This window comes from Crassostrea angulata, chromosome 3, assembly GCF_025612915.1.
Source record: "Crassostrea angulata isolate pt1a10 chromosome 3, ASM2561291v2, whole genome shotgun sequence".
NCBI classification, from domain to species: domain Eukaryota; kingdom Metazoa; phylum Mollusca; class Bivalvia; order Ostreida; family Ostreidae; genus Magallana; species Magallana angulata.
In genome coordinates, this window is record NC_069113.1 from 40,508,538 (window position 1) to 40,532,244 (window position 23,707).

Consider the following 23,707-nt stretch of genomic DNA (forward strand, 5'->3'; position numbering starts at 1 on the left):
ATCCCCGGGGGTAGAATGTGGGCATAATAGGAGGTCGAATTTTTATAAAGAAATATATGGAGAAAAATCATCAAAAAACTTCTAAAAAACCAATTGTCCAGAAAAGCTGTAACTTGTGTAGAAGCATCCTCATGTAGTGTATGCACATGTATATTCAAATTTGTTCAATTCATGATGAGAAATATCTTCTTTTTTAAAATCAATTCCGCAGAAAAGCTGTTATTGTATACAGGAAAAATTTCGCCCCTGTTTTATTTTCGCCCTTTCACCTCTGTCGTCCACGGGCGAATTTTAGACTGGGCGAATTTCAATACCTCAAGTGTACTCTCTTTTAACACAACTGTGTCTGGGCGAATTTACGACAATGCGAAACGGTTTCCAAGTGAAGAAGGGCAAAAATTACACATGGCGAGTCTTTTCTGGTTTTCGACTTGTCAAACGTAAATTGATTAATTGTTCATTAAATCAAGATGAAAGGAAATTAAAATATTGTATTTAATAAAGTATATTTTCTTTCTTTTTCACTATCATACAATTTGGCATAGAAATAGTAATCAATGTTTAGAATCTATTAAGGACTATGTATTTTTGGTGGAATATTGGCGTAGGTAAATACCACGTTTTGTAATTCAGAATTGCTGTAGATTAATGAGTCTGTGTTAGCATTTTAAAAACAATAACATTAATTTTGGATTTTTTAAAAACTAATGTGAACTAATGATAGGCTACTTGGGGTTCAGAACATGTTTTTAAAATATTATTTGCCTATCAAATTACATTTTTATAAGCTTTTTAAAGCGCCCATTCTATACATTGATTTGTGTGAAAAATCATTCAATTCAGTTTTTCTCTCTTATTAAATGGTCAATAAATTAGCTTTTCTGTAAATTTATATCTTATATATTTATATAAAGTCTTCAATATACGTAAAAATTAGAAATATCTTGATATTGGAAGCATAAAAAAATAATCAAAATTTCTTCCAAATTTAAGAGAATCAGAGAAAATGCGGGCTAAGCAATATCAAATTTAGTTTGAATATTTATTTTAAAAGTAGTATGAGCTGAAAGGCATTCTCATATTCTATCATTTCACTGAAGAAAAGAATCTTCATATATTAAAAAGATGTCTACATAACTGCAAAGATTTATCATACTCTAAGTTGAGGAAAAAGGAAGTGACCTTGACCTGACCTTTATGCAAAATCAAAGAGGTCAAATTTAATTAAACTGATAGAATTACTTGGTTATATGATCTGTTTCACTGTGTCAAAATTTCATAAGTTTCTTATTATAAGAAGTATGTATGATAACGAGAAGACTCCTTCCTTCAGAGAAAGCCTCCTCAGGTGGACAGGTGTAATTTATATAGAGAAAAATCTTTAAAAAAAATCAAATAAAAAAAGATGAGACTATAATAGGTGGGGGAAGGATCTCTAATGTTTCCATTGATCATTTAAAAAAAATATATAGCATATACTATCATGCAATCATGTTACAATTTGTTGATTATAAGTTATTTAGAATGTGGCCCTTGATAATTCTTAGGCGACACACGGGGTTCAAATTTGGATGTAGGTTAATATTTATATGAACAGTTGTTAAAGATCTTTTTGAGAATGGCAATGCTTTATATGAAAACATCGAGCTCAACATAAGAACATTTGAAGACAATTTTGAAAATATTTAAATAAAGGATCTATTTTACTCATTCATTGTCCCGATATTTAGGACATGGCTTCTTGAAGCTGATTTTATTATGTCTAGTGGTTGCTCCGGTGAGCATCATGGGCCTCTTGTTCATGAATTATCAGAAATCAAAATCCTAGCGATATGCACACCTCTGATGTATGTACAATTGAAAACTTAAGTGAATTATCCGTACAATAAGGGTACCCTTTTGGCAGCCCCCCGTCCGCCATTTTCATCATTTCAATGAATTTTTCCTTTGGAATACCCGATTCAAAATGATTTTCATTAACAAAGTATAATAACACAAGTTACAGCATTCCTGGCCTGTTGGTTTTTAAGAAGAATTTATTATTCATTCCTATATGTAAATATAAGACCCCCTACTGTGAACCCCACCCTACCCTCGTGGATCATCATTTGAACGAACCTGAATGTACAATACCAAGGGATGCTTCTACACAGTTAAGTAAAAGCATTCCTGGCCAATTGGTTGTTTAAGAAGACAACTGTTAAAGATTTTTCTCTATGCATCCCCATGTAAAAATTCGACCCCTAACTGTGGCCATACTCTACCCCAAGGACCTCGGATCATGATTTAAACAAATTTGAAAGCTTCCACACAGGTAACAGCTTTTCTCGCCCATTGGTCATGAAGAAGATGATTTTAAAAATATCTTTCACTGTAAAAAATCGACCCCCTCATTGTAGCCTCACCCTACCCCCGGGGATCATGACTTAAACAAACTTGAATCTACACTACCTGAAGATGCTTCTACAAAAGTTTCAGCTTTTCTAGCCACACTGATTTTTAAAGATTAAAGATTTAAAAATTAGTAATAATTCCTAACTATCTCCCCTTGAAAGAAGGTGCGGCCTTTATTTTAACAAACTTGATTCCCCTCACCCTAATGATGCTTTATACATGTACCAAGTTTAATTGAAATTGGCCCATTGGCTGTGGAGAAGGAGTCGAAAATGTTAAAAGTTTACAGACAGACGGACAGACTAACGGCGAACAAAATGTGATCAGAAAAGCTCACTTGAGCTTTCAGCGTGGGTGAGCTAAAATGAATATCAATGTCTTCTGGTGTTCTGATGGAGCTACTAGCATCCACGCACTTACGCCCTTGTGCGAAGGTAAAGATGGAATGGGTATACGCATCTGCTATATAGATTTAGCGTGACAGCGCATAAATTGATGTTAGCATAGGATTAATTGTACATACCCCGGTACATTATGTAAGTTTATATAATGGACATTTGTTGTTTTTTAAATAATAATCTGATGGGGCCAAATGCACCTTGGCCTGTAGTGCGAATAAATAAAAATGCGAAGGGAAAGGAGCGGAGGTGCGAAGGCTAAACTGCTACGTTGCGAAGAAGTGGTACTTAGTTCTATAACTTTTGCAACTCCTTCACACTTTAACTCGCCATTCACCGTACCGCATCTTCGCACTTTCGCTTTCATGAAGGACCTTATTTCTTCTTGAAATTAATTTAAATGGTGTAGGCCTACTGGTATTACTGGTGTCTTTGGTCGTTCCGAATGACGATAGATAATATTCATCAATCATACTCTCAGTCATATTTCCAAAGTATGTTAGATAGAGGCTCATGGGCCATATTGCTAACAAAAGCAATAACAGCCATGAAAAACTCAGCTTTACGGTGTCTTATACAAAATATCTGAACAATGTAGTAAAATAGATCTTGTATAAAAAGATAAAAATTTTCTCCACATATTCTAATGATAAAAATTAAGCGTCTTTTGAAACTGGATGATTTCATATTCATTTTACATATTGAGCATTGCAGCTCTCAAGAAGATGAACTATTTATATAAACATAAACCTACATCAAACTTTGAACCTCTTGTGTGGCCCGAAAATTGCCCAGGTGCCACAGTCTAACAACGAGAGTAAACAAATGTCAAGTTGCTTTCTTAAAAATAATCACATTCATAACCTAATATGTACAAATTCACCCACCCAGCGACCCCACCGCCCCATTGTGGCCTCAACCTACCCCCAGGGATCACGATTTGAACAAACTTGAATTTACACTACCAATTAAGGAAGCTTCCACTCAAGTTACAGCTTGTCATCCCAATTTGTATTTAAGATTTTTCTCTGAATATTCCTACGTAAAAATTCGACCCCTTTTTGGCCCCTACCCTAGCTCCCGGACTCATGATTTGAACAAACTTGAATCTTCATTAAAGATATAACTCTAAATAAATATTCCTATGTAAAAATTTGACCCCTATTGTGACTCGCACTACCTTCGGGATAATGATTTGAACAAACTTGCATCTACAGTACCTGAGGATGCTTCCACACAAGTTACAGCTTGTCTGGCCGACTGGTTTTTGAGGACAAAATTTTTCTCTCCATAAATTCTTATGTAAGAATTTGACCCCCCCCCATGATTTGAACGAACTTGAATCTACACTACCTGAGGATGCTTCCACCCAAGTTAAAGCATTCCTAGCATCCGACTCTGGTGAGCTAAAGTTGTTGATGTCGATTTGAAAATAAAAGAACCTATTATAAATGCGTTTTATTTCCTAGTGCGTTGCCACAACGTGCTATTTTAATATAAAACTATATAAATAAAATTCCAGAAATACTATGCAACAATTCTAAGCAACATTTTTCCACGAATTATGACTCACTCTTCATCAACGACCCCAAGCCGATAATGAGACTACATGATGAACAATTCAGAAGAATAATTTACATCCATTTAATGTTTTTTCTCTACACTAACTCTGAATAAATCTGATTGTGTTGTCGAAACAACGGCAAACATTCACTTATCAAAATTACAGTATTTTACATTCAACAAACTCATGTTTTTTGTACCTGCAACCTGGTCCAGAATTTAAAAAGAAATTGATAATTATAAAGCCATTTAAAAATAGTTTTGAAACAAAAAGTGAGATTATCAATGTATTTCATACATTGATGTCAGAGTACATAAAGACAAGAAGTGTTTTTGTCAAATGTCAAGTTTCTTTCTTGGGTCTATGGTGTATGTAATGTACTAATGGAAGGACAATACGTACTAAATAAACGGAGTTTAAAAGAGTCAAGAAATTGGCGATTGTAGAACATTTTCCAACACACAGGCACGCACGCACAGCACGCAACTCTGCCTATATGACAAATAAGAGTTACCTGCCTTTTGACGTGAAATATTTGATAAAAGAAGACCGTAAATCAACAGTATATATTTAATCGACTTTTTAAACATGGGATCCGTGCTATTTTTAATTTTTTTTTAAAAAGAAGTACTAATGAAAAGAAATTATGAAACATTCATAAAATAGTATACATGCATTATATCTAAAACTGTTCAAAAGTATTAATTATACACAGAATCATGTTTCACAATGATGCCCCATATAAACACAAAATGTTTGGTTGTCCATCTGAATGCATGTTGAAAATCGTTGTTTGCGTGTCAGAACTGGATAAAATTATTCAGTGAAATACTTTTTTGTGGCAATTTATTATACTTATCGATTTATCCAGTAAAATTGGCAAAAGATACAGAACATATAGGTCTACATGATGAAATAAGAAAGAAAGTTCTTGTTATGTATTTTAATGTGGTATGGGGCACTTCCATGTTGTGACGTATTGTTTATCGAAATAAACAATAAAATTAAGTGCAGTTATAAAAGTAGTTTCTTTCCCAATATTGTCATCTAACAGCGTAGCGCAGTGAGTTAAAGGGTTTACTACGAATCTGTAAGTCATGAGTTCGAATCCCACTGTGGGTTTTACAATTTTTACCTTTCAAAATAATTTTAAAAGCTATTTTTTTTGTTAGATATTGTAAAATTTGAAAATTCAAAACCGTTGAAAGCATTTCAATTATGATGTACTTATCGACAGATGTCCCATACCACCTTAAAACAACTATTATTTTTCAGCCGTTAGAAACATTATAACACTTCATTTGTTTACTCACTATTCAGCATCATCAATATATACTTCCCATTCAATAATTTGTATCCATCAATACAGTTGGTTTGTTAAATGTTCAAAATATGATAACATTTCTCACAAGGAAATGCTTCAAAATATTTTGTACTATTATAATAGAAATTTTTATCCAATGCGAAAGACAAGAAAAACATCACCTATCAATTTGAATTGAAACTTTTTCAAATAGTTGGTTCCACTTCCAATAAAAATCGATTGAAATCAAAATGTAAAACCAAGGAATGGGTCAACTTGAATTTCCCATCAAAAGGTGATCGTGTAAAATTTGTGGCTCAAGTAAATATACCAAAATATAATTTTTGACTTGTGTACACTTACATGCAGCTAGACACATATTTACAAACCCTCAAAATGTCAAACAGTCGCTCTTACTGGGAGAGAAGCTCCTTTTGGTCAAAGGACAGTGCGTCTATGCAACACTGCTGTGCCTTTTGGTCGACATCTGGTATCGGCTGTTGATCAAAGAATAGCCCAAGTTACTTGAAATCTGTCATTATTAATCTTTTATATAGCTTGTTCTCTAACATGAAATACGGATAAAGTACAAAATTCGAAGCCTGAATTGAGCTGCACCAACCCTGAAAGTTTACCTAACGCACCCCCCCCCCCAAAAAAAACCCCCAAAACCAACAACAACTTTGAACCAAATTAACAAGACATTGGACTTTCGGTAGGGTGTAACTATCTCTTTGTTGCATCTAAGCAAGTACAAAATGACGCTGGTTTCACGTGAAATATGCACAGATTGCGTAGTCTTAACTCAACAACCAGGCATATCTTGTTGATTTAAAAGAACCATCTAAGTGGTCAGCAATGAAAGACAGGCCTTTTTGATACAAGCTTTTTGAGACACGTACACAAATCCAAGCTCATGTTAAAATGGTTCTTAGAAGTATAGGTCCATTCAAACATCTTTATAACTAGGTCTTGCCTATAATTAAAAAAAAAAATGAGGTTGCGCCAAACATGTTGCCGTCTATATTTTGTCTCTAATCTTTGTTTTGCCTCAGACTAAAATCTTGCAACGTAACTGGATAAAACGCATCACGTGATTGCCGACTATATATCCATAATCGGCAAGTAGCAATCAAAAGATGGCAACATAACGGCTGTTACATCATTTCCATTATGTTTCTTTCACCAATTCATCAATAAACAAAAAACTGTATCCTTGACAACACACTTATTAGGTTTGCTACTGACTGACTGCTGAAATATGTTGGGATGTTAAAGTACATAGATGTTAAAGTACATAGAACGGAACGGTCTGCTTCGCCTTACCTTCTGTGGACTTAAGCAACCCAACATATTATTCTGTAGACAACCAGTAAAAATTAAATCTTAAAGGGACAAGAGTTGCAATGACAAAAGCAATGAAATACATTTGCTGAGGCAATGCTTCCCCATTTCCTCAAGGAAAGCTAAATGGGGCACTTTACATTAATACATAAAAATACAAATATTTTCAAAACAAATGTTTATGATCTATTAAATATAATATAACTATTTTTAACATTGTTAATGGAACATTTGTAACCTTTTTGTTATAAAAGACACACTACATACAAAAAAGTTACCAATATAGGAATAACAAACAAGAGACCCATGGGCCACATCGCTCACCTGCTGACTAGCATTCTTACATTAAATAAAAAACAAAAGCTTTCAAGATCTAATTAAATTCAATTCAAGGGTTATTGTACAAAAGGGCATATTCTCAAAAATCATTTTTTGATAAGTAATTGGACAGTTTATGGTAAAAAGTTACCAGGTGGACGAACAGACCACAGATGACTGGTGATCAAAATAGCTTATTTCACCCTTTACTAATGATTAAATTATATAACAATTAGGGTGAGCTCTAACTTAATAACAATAACAGTTCAATGCAATGGACATCCAACATTGACATAGCCCTGGCTCATTTGGATATCTCCAGTAAGTTTTTGTAATACATGTATAATCACATATTAAACAATATCCATGATATTTACTAACATAAAATATGATAATGTAAACTAGAACTGTCCTAGTGGGACTAATGCCCCCGCAAGGCTTATTTAAAATGGACAAATAATTAAATTGAATAATAAAGGTTTGGGACATAAAAAAAACTCTAGAATTGTAAAAAAAAATTTAGTTAAAGAAAAAAAATCAAAATTGTCAGAACTCCACTGTAAAAACTTATGTGATACGTTCACAAACTTCTGTATTAGATGATATTTTTTTCATTTGTTTTAAAGAAAATAAACAAAAGAGTGACAATAACCTCTCCCTTTTCAGTAAATGAAAATAGCCAAGCAATGCTACTTTAATAGCGTTTCTAATTGGAGCCTTGGCAGATGCAATTAGTTGTTTCAAATTTCCTCAGTTTTAGTGTTTTCACTGTTCCATGCACTAGTAAAGAATTCTATAGAGGGACAAAATTGCATCTACAGACAGATGGACTGACAGACAGGGTGAAACCAATATACCTCCCTTAACTTCATTTGCGGGGGGTATAAAGTCACATGGAAATCAAAATCATGGCTGTCAAGACTTTTTTTCTTGAACCCCCCCCCCAAAAAAAAGAATCCAAGGGGCCACAATGCTCACCTCTGCAACAATAGCCACAACTTGATAAAATCAGCACTGTAATATCAAATTCAAAATATCTTAAAAATTTTGTTCAGTAGATCTTAATAAAGTAAAATAAAAATGTTAAATATCAATCCTCTATAGTCTGCGCAACAAATTTAAACAAAAGTTACAGCTTTTATGGCTGAATTGTTTTATTGAAGATGTATGTGAAAATTCGACCCCCCCCCCTATAGGCTAGACCTAACCAAGAGGATCATAATTTGAATAAACTTTAATCTACAATACCTTAGAATACTTCCACACACCACACAAGTTACAACTTTTTTGGAAAAAGATTTCTCTCTCTCTCTAATTTCAATGAAAAATTCCAAACCCCTTCCCTGTGGTCCCACTCTACCCCCAGGGATCATGATTTCAACAAACTTCAATCTACACTTCCTGAGGATGCATAAACATGCACAAGTTCAGCTTTTCTGGCCAAATGGCTTTTAAGATTTTTGAAAAATACAAAATAATTTTCAATAATTCTAAGCATTCCCCTTTAAAGAAAACATGAATCATCATTTAAACTTCACCCAGTAATGATTTGTGTCAAGTTCATCGAAATTGGCCAAGTGGTTATGAAAAAGACGATGAAAATGTGAAAAGTTTTTGATGACATCTGCAATGGTGACGACAGACAAAAGATCGGAAGAGCTCACATAAAACTTCTGATAAGACGAGCTAAAAACAGACACTACCTTATGAATAAGGATTTGTGAGCAAGACAATGATCACAGAGCATAAACAACACAGAACTTTCATCCTCTGTAGTTTTTGTTTATTCAGTACATATGTACTCATGCCCAGATCCAGAAAATTTTGCAATGGGTGTGTGTGTGTAAAAAATTATTTTTCTAAAAAATAAAGCCAAAAAATACTATCAAAACTACAATATTCTTTTGAAGGCCTAATTCATCACCTTTAAAGTGTATGTAAACAATAAAAATGTCCATGAGCATTTTCTCTTGCACTCCTCAAAAATCCTATGGTTATTAATATAAGGATGGCACAAACTATTTATACCCTATCTGTAAATTTAAAACTGAATATTTACATCTACCAAGTATAATTTCCTCTATTTCTTACAGAAAATTATAGTTAATTCATAGCTCTATAGAAACAGCCAGACTGAAATCTACACGCCCCATTTACCAATTGGTCGAAATCTACAGCGGCTGAATATAACAGGACTGAAATTGACACCCCTGTTCATCGATTGGTCTGAACCTATAGTGACGTAAGTAAAATCACGAACTGCACGAAATATTCATGACAACGCCAGACTCAAAGTCTCACAGGAGACGATTTGGCTGTTTCTATTAGCTAACATACTTATGTACGTTAATAGTATTTTAGTGAATTTTACTAACTTTTCATAATCAATTTATTAATAAGTTAAAAGAAAGATGTTAATATAAATAATAAGATGTTTTCTTTGATGATTCATGCGGGTAATGAAGGTAGCGATCATTGCAGGAAAAATTTACATAACCCGCATTAAACCCCATAATGCGGGTTATGTATTTTTCTGCAATGTGGCTACCTTCATATCCCGAATGAATCACCAGAGAAAGCATTTTATTGTTTAAATAATATCAATTATCCAACTGTATGACATTACCAGTCTGACTCTTCTATGTTGTTAATGTGACAACCAAAATACCTTACTTTACATACTAACAATATCAATACTTATATATGAATAATTAAAAGAAAGATAAAAATTATTGTTAAAATGCTTACTTAATTGGAGCACAAGATACAGAACTGTTAAAATTATTGAAGAACATAAATACATGCTGTGCTTGCAGCCATTACACACTGATAAACCAACAAAGTAGTTTTTAAAGTTAATCCGTAAGGTAAGTGAGATAGCCAGTATCATAGTATAATTAACACATTACCAAGTTAGATCTTTTTAACCTATGCAAAATTTGTTACAAGATGAATTTTGATGAATATAAATTTATTAAATAAATCAGACTTTTAACAAAACTTTAAAATAGAAATGGTACAGATGGTTGTCTCATCTGTTTGATTTTTGATGAAAATTTTAGTTTCCCGCTTAACAATTTTTATTTTTACAACGTACGTCTCAATATGATCAGGACAAATAGTCTTAACACAAGTGTCTCCAGCAAAGGGACTATGCTAACATTTAAAAGTATCTATAAGGCAACCCCTCATACTAGAATTAGGGGCCCCCTCTAATATACCCAACTTCCATTCTAATGAAGATTTTCCTGGTAATCTCAGTATTGCATGAAATGTTATGATACTTATAATAACTCAAGTTAACTGCCCCCTTTTCCTCCATTTATGTTCTCAATTTTAAGGATGATCGATTGAAGTTAATATATGAGATGATGTTTAAATCTAAGAATAAAGATATAGACAGGCAGGCATCATAACAGACCAAGCTTATCCTCCCTCCAAACCAGACTAGTTTGTTTGACTCAGATTTTAAAGTCTGAATTGTATTAAACTAGTACAAATTGGGACATTCACCATAATACAAGCAAAATTATTCACTATACAACTAAATCATGACATTGTGGTGTATTTTTCTCATATTTTCCTCCGAGGATTTGCTTGATTTGTTGTACATTGTATTAAAAAAAGCAAAACAACTACTGGTAAAGACTAAATTGTATCAATTTGAGCCATTGAATTGTGGCAAGTTAACAAGAGGACTATTCTCGGTAGCTTGAGCAGCAGTAGCCTGGGACCTTGAGTCAGAGGTGTGAGTTTCATACTCATTTTCACACAAAGATGTGATGTCACAAAGTGAAGGGAATGGATCGCGAGATGCTGTCTTTTTATCACAAGATGAGCTGTCTGTCTGGAGGTTGACACGCAGCGATGGACACTTTAAGCTGTCTTTGGGAGAAGCCGATTTCTTCGAGGACCTCAGGCTTCCCTGATAACGGGGGGTCAGCAGTGGTTCCGTTGTGTCCGAGTCTGGAGTAAGTTCACTTTCGTCCTCACTCACAGAGTGAGCCCGAGATGTAGGGCTGAAGCTTTGGAATGGCACCATGAAGAACTTTGGTAGTTCTGCAGTGAGAATCTGGGGGCACTGGAAAGATTATGAAGAGTTGTCTTTCTTTCAGTTTCAGACACAATGTTACATATAAACATACTACTTTAATTCATACCTGTGGAACCCATGCAATAAAAATTTATAACTATTCTAATGACACAATTTAAAGACTTTAAAGCGTCTCACTTGAGAGAATTTCTTGAGCTCCTTTAAGATTTCTGTGAAGGTCGGCCTGCTATCTGGATTGGTTGCCCAGCATTCACACATCAAGTCATACCTGTAATTCACACATCAAGTCATACCTGTAATTCAGATCACCAAAATTTTTTAAATGATTTATGTCAACTTTCTTCCACTAAACAACAAATGAAGTACATACTGTATACAGGGAAATATTCGCCTCCCCCTTTAATTTTTACGCCTTCCACCCTCGTTGACAGCGGGCAAATTTAAGACTGGGCAAATTCAAAAGTTTTTAATTATTTCTCTTTAAACATAACTCCTTCTGGGCAAATTCAAGACGGGGCGAAACTATTTGCAATTGTACAAGGGTGAAAAATAATTGGAGCAAAAATAACCCTGTATACAGTAACAACTCATTTCATTTCCACCTTGATGCAAACTTGTATACCAGGTAATTATTGTGGATACTTCTCAAATCTTTGCATAATGATCTACATCAATGGTACTGGTACATATATGTTTAGGCTAATTTATTGCAGTGTAGCTAAATTAACTGTGCTTCAATGTAAGTATCATTCAATACAAACTTTTAAGATTGCGTAGTGGGTAGCAAGAGTTCTGACATTGCACAGTGACGTGTCATTTTTGTGTCAATAGCTTAAAATTGGTTGTCTGTTTTGAGACCAAAAACCAGTACTAGTACTGATACATATGTAATTGGTATTGACTAAAAAAATTTTAAAAAAGACTTTGAAATCAAACAACAAATATCAATTAATGCACAAGACAAATTAATCTTTTGACTTCAAAAGTTAAAATAAAGTGAGTAAACATTATTGTTTGTTGAAATATGGTATAGCAGTGTTCTAAACAGAATCTGATGACCTTTGACATAATCTATGAGGCTGTCATTAACTATACTTAAGGGTCCTCCACACACCTGGGAAAAGTTCTGCATACATACCTGAACTTCTAAATTACTTAAAGATATGGATTTCTAGCATGTTTAAGACTTGAAAATGACAGAAAAAAAATCGAAATTTTTGGGGAAAAAAATCAATATTTTAAATTGTACTTCTATTCATGAAAATAAAAGTCCCTGCTATATTTGAACTTGGGACCAGCAGATCAGTAGATTGGAGCTACACCCATTGCACTAAGGAGATAGTCAACAAATTATGATATAAACTATTTCACAATGCATTCAAATTGCCATGTTGTGACGTACTTTCATAAAAGTAAAAGTCATGGTGTATGGAGGATCCCTCCCGTTAATAAACTCCCACAAACCCAGTACCCTATAGAGGGGGATTAAGCCAGCTGACATCATTTGTCCATTATAGGACATTACAGACATCCAACGAGTATTTTCTGTTTATGAAGGAAATAGATAAGAGGTCAAGTGACAAAACCTGATCTAAGTTTTTGACTACAATAACAAATTTAAGTGCTTTTTTGTCTGTATATGGGTATAGAATGCACTTAACCTTGCTTTCTTAAGTCTTACTCAACTCTGATTGGATGAATTGAATGAGTTATAATGACATCTTAACCGACATCTATTGATCTCAGAATTGTTACATAAATCATCTATGCTAAGAAAGACTTTTGGTCTCCAAAACAGACACACAAATCAATATATAATGTGGGGATAACCGCGAATATCACTTAACTCGTCTAGGTGAGGAGTTACAAGCAACAGTGCTGTTTACATTAATTGTAGCAGATATGTTGCACCAAGCTTAATTTGATTCAGTCAATATTTGAAAGTCAGTGTTACAAAGATTACATAGCCATGAAGTCCTAACAGGCTTGTTCTGAGCATCTTGGTGATGTATTAATGTCTGATTGGAATGTCCGACCTTGTGATATGAAATGACAGAATAATAACTAGAGCTAACGCTAACACGCAATATCTAAACCGATTGGGTCAATAAACTATTTCATCTCCATTACTTTAATTGAATAACTAAACATTTTCATCAAGAGTTATTCTTCTTCACCTGAAAACTGATCAAGATTGACACCAACATGCAAAACAGTAATAAAGCTAAATGTACGGGTCACAAAATTGAATTAAGGGTCATTTGATAAAGTCAATACAAAATCTAGTAAAACTACTGAAAGTATCAGCTGTAACAAATCATACATCTTGCTCTGAGATGGATTGAGTCAAAATGCAATAGGAGTATAATTTGCATTGCACAAAAAATGAGACATCGAGTAAATACTGTTCAGAGATTTCTTCACTTCATTAATCAATTTCTTTCAAAACATTTTATATTTCAATTTGATTATGAACAAACATCAGCCAAAAACAAAATCTGATCCAATGATTTTTTTTTTATATGATTGTGCTATAAACCGAGGATGCAAAAGATCCTAAAAAATTCAAAATAATTCATTGTCAAATCTATCTAGTCCTGTTCAAATGTACTTTATCTTATATTCAGCTTTATCCATTAGCATAGAGAAAAAATAAAATTAAATGAAGAAACATTGCAGCATGATGTTGACAAACTGAAGACAGCAATCAACAGACTTACAGTGGCTTTGGACATTTTTCTGGGGGTTCCAGTCTCCCCCCGTTAGTGACATACTGCATGACATCATGGTTCGTCCTGCCTGGGTAGGGCATGTAACCAATGGAAAAGATCTCCCACAGAAGTACCCCAAAAGACCTTCAAAACAGCAAAAGTCAGTACTGGTACAAACAGTAGATCCACTGACATTTGATACTACAGTTGAACTTCGATATCTCGTACACTGATATCTCAAATACAATGGATATGTCGAAGTGATTTGAAAGTCCCAACTACTTATTTTTTCAGCATTTTACTCTCAATATCTCGTATACTAAGATATCTCAAAGTTTTTAAACATTCCCATCTAGTTCGAGATAATGAAGTTTGACTGTATTTTAATTTGTCAGCAACAATAGATGCTTGTTGTTTTTTTTTTATTAATACCATATCTTTGTTTAAGCCAAAGTATGGTACAAGTATGGATGATGATTTAGATAAAAGTGATGGTTCTCATCATCTTGTGTTTATATTTTCTTCATATAAATCTGAAAATTTTCTTAAATAGACACTTTCCCTATTTTAATCTATGCTCTACTTTATATTTAACACACACCTTTGTTCAACATTAGGGGGTTGGAGTACTGAAGTCAGTGGCATACTATACACAAAACGTTACAGTGCGCTGATTTTGACTATTTTCATATTGCCTATTTGATCGAAAAACAAGTGATATCACAGAAAACTCCCAACTTATGGGATAAGGAGTAAATTGAAATCTATTCATTGCCCTAAAAAGCTCCAATCATTTGGAAATATTAAGGGTCTCGCAGGAAAGATGACAGCATTTTCCTACAGAAATATAGTCCAACTCAGTTTGTTATTTAGTATTATAATAGCATATTATATATTAATTGTTCACTGGAGTGAAATTGTATGCATTTACCACACGTCTGTTTTTGAGGTAAAAATGCCGTCTAAGAAAGCCTCTGGTGGCATCCACTTTATGGGTAGCAGAGCTTTACCTCCCTTCCTATAGTAGTCTGACCTGAAAAAATAAGGATACTCAGTTTATATGTAAATTCTTGGGTATATCTATTAAATACTGGTGTTCTATCAATTGAACAATGTACTTAAGGTGGTATGGGACATCAGGTGATATTATTGTGAATAAAAGTACATTATATCGGTTTAGAATTTTCAAATTTATAATATTTAACCAAAATATACCTTTTAAAAATTTTTGAAAAGCTAAAAATCTTAAAATCCCCTGTGGGATTCGAACTAATGACTTACAGATTTGTAGAGAATCCTCTAACCCACTGGGCTATGCTGTTAAGTGACAGTTTTGGGAAAGAAACTATTCATGAAATTACGATTTATTTTATTGTTTATTTCGATAAACAATACGTCACAACATGGAAGTGTCCAATACTACCTTAATAACAAGAGGCCCATTGGCTACATTCTTCACCTAAACAACAGTTCATTCTATCATTTTATTTTAGTTTTTAAATATTTTCCCAATATATTTTAAAGCTAAACATTGAACCCGTCTAGGGGCCCCAGTATTAGTCTACAATCACAATTCAAAATCTATCTTTTCTAAGAATGTTTGCATACTAATTGTAGCATTGTAATTCTTGAGAATAAGATTTTTAAACGTTTTTATGAATCCTTCCATTCAGGTGAGCTAAAAACCCCAGGATCAACACAGTTTGTTATTAGCGTTTGTAGCTTGCATCCCCAATCACCTATAATTTAACAAGAGGACCATGGACTGCAACAGTTGCCTGAAAATATTTACTTTCTTTGAATATATTCTCCACTATTTTTGAAGAAGTATACTTGTATTTTGATATGAAACAAAAGAAAATCTGTCATTGTGACAGCAAACAAGGTTTTTTTTTTGTATGAACAGTATCCATAATCCATTTGTCAACCCTGAATCGATGAACACTACCTATCCAGAGAAGAACAACTTCCTATCTTGAACACTGTAGAAAGAGTTATCCATACAGTAGGGGTACCCTATATGCAATATTTTGCAAAAAAAAAAATAAATGACAAAGTTCAACAGCTGGTATTTTTTTCATAAATTATCTGAAATCAAAATCCTAGCAATGTGCACACCTCTGATATATGTACAATTTCGTTATCTGCAAAAGAATAACTTCCTATCTTGAAAACTGTAGAGGGATTTATCCGTACAATAAAAGGTATTCATTTGGCAGCTGCCCGAACGTCTGTCATTGTCACTATTTCAATATCCAGATTTTTCCTTTAGAAAACCCATTAAAAACATTACCACACAACTAACTTAGTCTTTAAATCAATTTAGTCGCATATAAACATGCATACACATATACATACATTCAAGTATATGTACACTTTAGCACTGATTAAATTTAATCCTTAAAATGTTTATTCAAATATGCATGTACCAGTAATTGAAAATGTTACCAACATTCATTGGTTCTGTATCTTGTTTTATTCTTTTGACGTTTATGTTTGAATTATTTCATGATTGATCAACACTTTAGCTACACTGAGAGCATAAACTCCATGGTTTTGCATGGTCTGACCTTAGACTTTCAAGTAATTCTACTATGGTAATCTTCACATATTGAAGAATTTGCTGCTCCTTATAAGTAACATGCTGATCAATAATAACAATTGTGTGTGTGTGTGTGTGTGTGTGTGTGTGAGAGAGAGAGAGAGAGAGAGAGAGAGAGAGAGAGAGAGAATGAATCATTGCAGCAAATATTTACATACCCACATGAAACACTGTATAAATCATTTTATTGTTTAAATAATGCAACCATTTAACAGTAAAGAACAAATAATCAGCTAGCAGCATAAAAAATAAGCCACTTCATCATCACTGTATTTGACAATGAATTCTGCTCTACACTTCATCAATATCAATTTCAGAAATTGTTTTTCATCCAAACTATTTCCTCTGTGCTAACCAGTATTTCTATGGGCACCTTTTGCACCACAATTTTGGCTTCTGTTTTACCTCAAGGGACATGAACAATATTAAAGAAAACTAATATTCTGAAAATACTGACCAAATTTTTCTAAAGAAATATTAAACCTAGCCACCTTATTACGATTATTTCTGCATTATTTGGCATGACATTTATATGAAAAAACTTGTAATTTCTACTTCAAAGTTAATTATGTTTCATTGATCAAAATAGCCTAGTAGTTTAGGAGAAGATGAAAAAGTGCAAAAGTCGTTCAAAATAAAGAACTTGCCAGTGCATATACACGTTGCTGAGATGAACTTATAATAAGAAAAAATAGCTGCATAATTGACCAGATAAAGAGAAATTGCGTTCGCAAAGGTTATACAATTATGCAAATAATCAATGAATGCTTGCAGCAACAACCATTAACTTTGTTTTGGTTCTCTCTAAATGCATCTCCCCCACTTCTGTTTTACTCAGATAAACAACACTAATTGTAGATCTGTCAATGCCACTCACACTGTGTTGTAATAACACTAGATGCAATTAAGTTTACAACCTATCATTAAAAAGACTGTGCTGTACAAAAATCAATGTTTAAAGCAAATCTGGCTTGAGAGTATACACTTTGGCCGATATAGTGATGCGTTGAGTGACGATACTATTTGATCAAACAGTTAAACAGGTCAAATCAACGGTTGCAGTTTATAATTAAATGGCATTTTAAATGGCCGATTTAGTACCCACCCACTCTTACCTGCTTATGCAGTATTGATAATTTATGCACCAACTGCCAGCTGTGGCGTTTAACTCTCTATGAGAATCAGAACAATAATTGACCAAGAGTTCTCACAATAATTGCTTCTTGTTTTTTTATAGACGTTTAAACATTTGTCAAAAGCACACTCTTTAAACAGGTTGCCTGTTACATTTTTCTATGTCATCACTCAACGCAATGCTACACTGGCCGTAATTAACCTATACTTTCATGCTAGATTTCCAATAATAGCATTCATAATCTATTTACAGCAGTTGCTTTACATCTTATTCACAGCTTTTCATATTCTCGAATTAACTTCTTTTACATGTCACTATATACAAATCTGGCTTTAGTTAGTTCTATACCAAGTATAACACTGTTCTTTTGATCACTCCAAGTGTACCCTTCCCTCTTCTTACACCCTTTGCCTATTTGATTTCTCTTCTTTCCAATAAATTTTGTGTAAATATGTTCATGATAAAGAAGATTTATATTTCATTGTTCTCATGCAATCATGAAAATTATCACGATCATCAAAAATGTTTGTACAGTGAAACTCGTTTAGTACGAACATGGATATAGCAAATTCTTGGATATAGCAAAGTTTTTTTGAGTCCTGTATAAATTCTTACGAAATCTTCGCAAAATTTTATGGTTATAACGAATTCGGACATAACAAATTTACGGATATAGCGAACTGATTTTGAATCCCATAGAGGTGAATAACAACAAAATTTAACACTTTTATCATGAATTTGTTTGCAGTTAAAAAAGTTTGCACTACCACTGAACAAAATAGTTTGAATGAATTTATTTTCGCATAAATTTTTAATTTACAATCCGATTTTTAAAGGTATCAAAAGAATGTTTTTTCATTCTAAGCCTCAAATTAGCAAAAAATTGTAGTCTGCCAGTGGATAAATAAAATATGTATATAGTGAATTCGCTATAGTTAATATCATGAATTTGTTATATGGATGATATAACGAAGTTAATCCATTGGTCGCTAGCAATTAATTGGAATTTTTCAAAGTCCATGGAGCATAACTCTGTCAAAAATTTCTCGATCATACCTACAATCGATCTTGACCTTGAAATTTTTGATAAATCTGCAAAGCAAAATTCATTTTAGTAAGTACAACCTCTGAAAAAACCCCAAAACAAAACGGAAACTGCAAATAATTAGAATTTTTCTACGTCCAAAAGGCATAACTCTGCCAAAAATACCTTGACTGTACCCAAAATCACACTTGACTTAGATATTATAATGATTAACCTGTATACCAAATTTCATTACAATATGTTGAACCTCTGCAAAGAAAATGAATTGAAACTGCAAATAATTAGAATTTTTCTACGTCCAAGAGGCATAACTCTGCCGAAAATTCTTTGACTACACCCAAAATCACACTTGACTTAGATATTATTATGATTAACCTGTATACCAAATTTCATTACAATATGTTCATCCTCTGCAAAGAAAATGAATTGAAACTGCAAATAATTGGAATTTGTCTATGTCCAAGGGGCATAACTCTGTTGAAAACTGCTCGATTGTACCCAACATCAATCTTGACCTGGATATTATCATGATAAACCTGTATATCAAATTTCATTACAATATGTTCATCCTCTGTGAAGAACATAAACGGAAACTGTTGATGGACCGACCGATCGACCTTGTGACTGACAGCAGCAAAGCAATATGCCCTCCCTTCTTCAAAGGGAGACATAAAAAGGAAATGTTAAAACAATAGATATAATACATACTGTATGCATGGAATTGGTTGTTAATAAGGGGATACTTTTGCTAATTTTGCGATCATTAATGATTGGCAAAATATATAACCATGCAAACTGTTGCCGAAAGAGGTAAAGCAATATAGTACGTACAGCAGCAAAGATACTAAACTTAAATATGAATATATGTATCTGTAATAACAAATTATATACATAAAGTTGAAATTATTCTGAAAATAAGTAATTTTTTCTATGACCAACAAACTCATACAGCCACTGACTTATAATTGCCCAACTTCTTATGACATTTGCTCAAAGTGATTCTAACTGTATCATAAAAATAAATATATAGATGTAATACAGTACAGCTCACGAGTATCCCGACACCCACCGTGTAAAAAACACGGTTGAAAACGGTCTGTGTCGCACCATGCACACAGTGTGACACCGTGTATGTGTATTGGAAAATTCAAGAAAAAGCACCGTGTCGCACCGTGGCCGCCTGTGTAACTCCGTGGCCACTGTGTTACTCCGTGGATATCGTTACCTGAGACGTTGATAGAAATAGCGTATGTTTAGAAATAAAGAAATTATGGCTAAACAAGGGTTGAAACATATATATCCTTTTCACATTTAAAAAAAAAAGAATGTCAACTTAAGTTGCACGGACCTAGAAAATTGTCGAGGCTGTCAACGTGAAGTTAATTTTTTGTGATCTGAAAACTCGATGTAAATGGGTACCTTTTAATTCATTTGTTCTTAAATTAATGAAAATAAATTCACCAAAAATATTTAATAATCAATTAATATATAATCAAAATTCAAATCAATTTAATTCATCTTGTTTTTTTTTCTAAACACACGTGATGTTGTAACTAACGATCCTATTAAAATGTCGGGAGCTTAAACGTCTTATTTCTGTTATCTGTAAACACTTTCTGATTTATCAATTAATTTACAGCCTTACTTTAAAACAATTAAAAATGAGAAATGAAAACATTTCAGATCATGTTTTTCTAAAAACATGTGCTGTTGATGTGCTGTGGTAAATAACAACCCCATATTACCGGAGACTCGAATAATTTGGACTTCAGCTATTTATGTAGCAATAAGTAAACAAAAAATCACTTTTATATTATAGATTATAAATAAATACATGAACAAACTCTTGTTAAATTATATTCAAGCATTGTACATGTATTAAAAATATACCCGCATTTCATAAAATATTTTTCAACTTTACTTCTGTATAGCTGGTAATGGCCTCGTGATTTCACATGAAAAAAATCACTCGTGCGATATACGGAAGCTGATCAGATACCCAGCATTGTCTTTCATCTTGGGTTCTATACACAACAGGTGTTATTGTCTGTCTTGTTAGGTGTCATTGGAATTTACAACCAACTTTGTGTATATTTGGACGTCTAAACAGGTGTACTCGAGATGCCGTTATTCACACCTTTCCGCGAACACCTGTTTGGTAACTCATCACAACCCGTCGTGTGTATGGTCTGAATATATCTTACTTCTACTTTGTTAGTTCAATGATTTTTCCTAATCTCTAACAAACAAAAAAAATTGTCTGTAGATATGTACACAAACAACTACACGTAAGACTATCGGCGCGTGGATCCGGGGAACAATTCAGCAACTCTATAAATGCGGGAATTTCAAAGAATAAACTTGCGATAAGAAATTATTTACCGGGTACCTGATTGATTAAAAAGATGAATGAGATAATACCGGTCACTTTTTGCAAGCATTTAGAACACACAACTTTATTGATGTGAAATAGCGTCGAAATTTTAACGAAAAATCTTATTACATCGTGAACTTCACAAACTTTTAGTCATTGTGTTGAAATTGTTATTAAAACCATGGATCTAAAATGAATGAATTAAATTCATACAAATAGAACTCTGATAATTCTAAAATGATTGCACAAAAGTACAGAGAGAGAGAGGGAGAGAGAGAGAGAGAGAGAGATATTTTACAACGTAATATTCCAACCCTCATACATGCAGTATAAGAATAAAGAAACTAAATATTTCAAACACTGAATACTTCATTGTTAAACATTTTTTTCTATTTACGGACTTACAAAAAAACAATAGAACGGCATTTTTCCATATCATGGAAGGAGCACGTGGTCTATCTCGCGGGCTGATTTGATTGGCAGGGATAGCACGTGGACCGTGACTGCATATATTCTATCGCAATTTTAGGGAAAAGGGTTCAATATAATGGAAACTATAAATCTTATTATTACACTGAATTACAAGTAAAATGTACTTAAATTAAACTCATACTGGTATTCGCATTCTCTCTCTCTCTCTCTCTCTCTCTCTCTCTCTCTCTTATATGACAATCATTAAACAATCAAACAGTAATTATTGCAATACCGAGTAAACTGTAGTTTCTTGGAACACAAATAATTTCTAAACTCAAGTTGCTATAAAGATGATATAAAAAAATATCAAGTACCGATCCACGGATTCTTAGCGCTATGAATATGTACCGTGCGGTACTTAGTCTACATGGACAAGTACATCACACATATGTATAAAAGAAAGAAAATTTGAAAATATATTAGATATAAAGCTGTATAATTATATTACTTAGAGAAAGTACATTTGTTTTCGACAACCCGTTACATTTGTTATCGTTGAATAGAGTATAAGTGAGAAAAGATCACAGTTATGGTTTTATGCACTATTGAAACTGCCAAACTACAGTAACTACGATTACTACTACGTTTAAAAACGGACTGAAACAAAAACTTATGGAACCGTTTATTTGAATGTTAAAAAGGAAAAGAAAGTGTAAGTGTTTTAATTGATCAAACATTTATGTGGGCGATATCGATTTTTAATATCAACAAAAATCAACCGTAACAATCACATACGTCTGAAAATTGCGTGCCTAAAATTTTTTTTTATTTCTATTTCTTTGTCTTTTTCTTTCATTCTTTTACGTACATCAATAAATATTTTATTCTTTATAAGTTTTATTTCTAAATCCTCCTTTTTTCACAGGTAAATACCGCGTGTTACACTGTGTTATTGTCCGTGTTGCATCGCGTTGCACCGTGTCGCACCGTGTTTTTTCTCGTTCCGTGGCCGTAACAGAGAACAATAGATCAAAGGTACCGACACTTCCACGCGCAGCGTGGACTTTCAAACACGGTGGTCGGTATTTTTGTCGGGATACTCGTGAGCTGTACTGTATATACACTTTTTCTTTTTTACTGCAACAATTCATTATCTAAGACTTCATATTCTGGCAAGTCGCATACATCATTCCGTAATCACAAATGTAACAACAGGAAGGTTTAGTAGCCTCCTACCTGTAGATATCCCTGGCCATACCAAAGTCAGCTATTTTAGCTACTCTGTCTTTTCCTTTACAGGTCAACAAACAATTCCTGGCAGCAATGTCTCTGGAATAAAAGAGAAAAATGGAAATTCATGTAGAATAGAGAGTGAATCATTTTTGAGTGAATACAATGCATCTGTACATGTAGAAGAAAGATACTCAGTATGCTCATTCAACAACCTTTGAAGAAAAGAAAGTGATTTGAATGACTAGAAAGATAAAGCAAAATACTGTGTGCATGAAAAAAACCAAGGGTCATAATATTTTTTATTATTTTTGCAAATATTTTTAGTCTTAAAATTTCTCTGGTATATTAATTTCTAGATAATCTACATCTTGATTGTAAAAATTAGTCGATGCGAACTAATTTATTACAGTAAATCACGAAATAAAGATGACGCAAATAATATTTGACTTAATACAGTTCGTCACATTCTACGCTCTTAATAATGTTTGCCTGATTCCATACATTCTTTATGGCAGTTTACCATCTTAGACATTAAAACAAAGAAGGTACAGTTTCTTTTACTATTTGCCCTAATATTCAAAAGTGGTTTAAATCTCATGAAAATACACACATACTATCTTGAACATGTGTGTATATAAAATACCGACTTATACACTTTTATCTTGTTTCAAAAAATAATTATGACTTCAACATTTTGGCAAATTTCTATGATTTAGTCAAAAATGATGAAAAATATATTTTATGTGTCATAACAGGATAAAGTTGTAATGTGAGTTTCATCGTGGGCGACGGCTGCGGATATAGTTTTCTATTAAAAA

At 33.2% G+C, this 23,707-nt stretch overlaps 1 protein-coding gene across 3 annotated transcripts in view; it reads right to left on the minus strand.

Annotated features, from left to right (window-relative positions):
• Positions 1 to 4,455: 4,455 nt before the first annotated feature.
• LOC128177624 (leukocyte tyrosine kinase receptor-like) overlaps positions 4,456 to 23,707 on the minus strand; it is a 201,830-nt gene continuing 182,578 nt past the window's right edge. For all 3 annotated transcript variants that reach the window (XM_052844424.1, XM_052844423.1, XM_052844422.1), the window contains exons 20-24: positions 22,893 to 22,985; positions 15,018 to 15,119; positions 14,096 to 14,230; positions 11,553 to 11,643; positions 4,456 to 11,402 (exon numbers count right to left, since the gene is read on the minus strand). In XM_052844424.1, the coding sequence (XP_052700384.1) occupies positions 10,980 to 11,402; positions 11,553 to 11,643; positions 14,096 to 14,230; positions 15,018 to 15,119; positions 22,893 to 22,985 (844 nt within the window). In that variant the 3' untranslated portion in view covers positions 4,456 to 10,979. The remainder of the gene's footprint in view (positions 11,403 to 11,552; positions 11,644 to 14,095; positions 14,231 to 15,017; positions 15,120 to 22,892; positions 22,986 to 23,707) is intronic.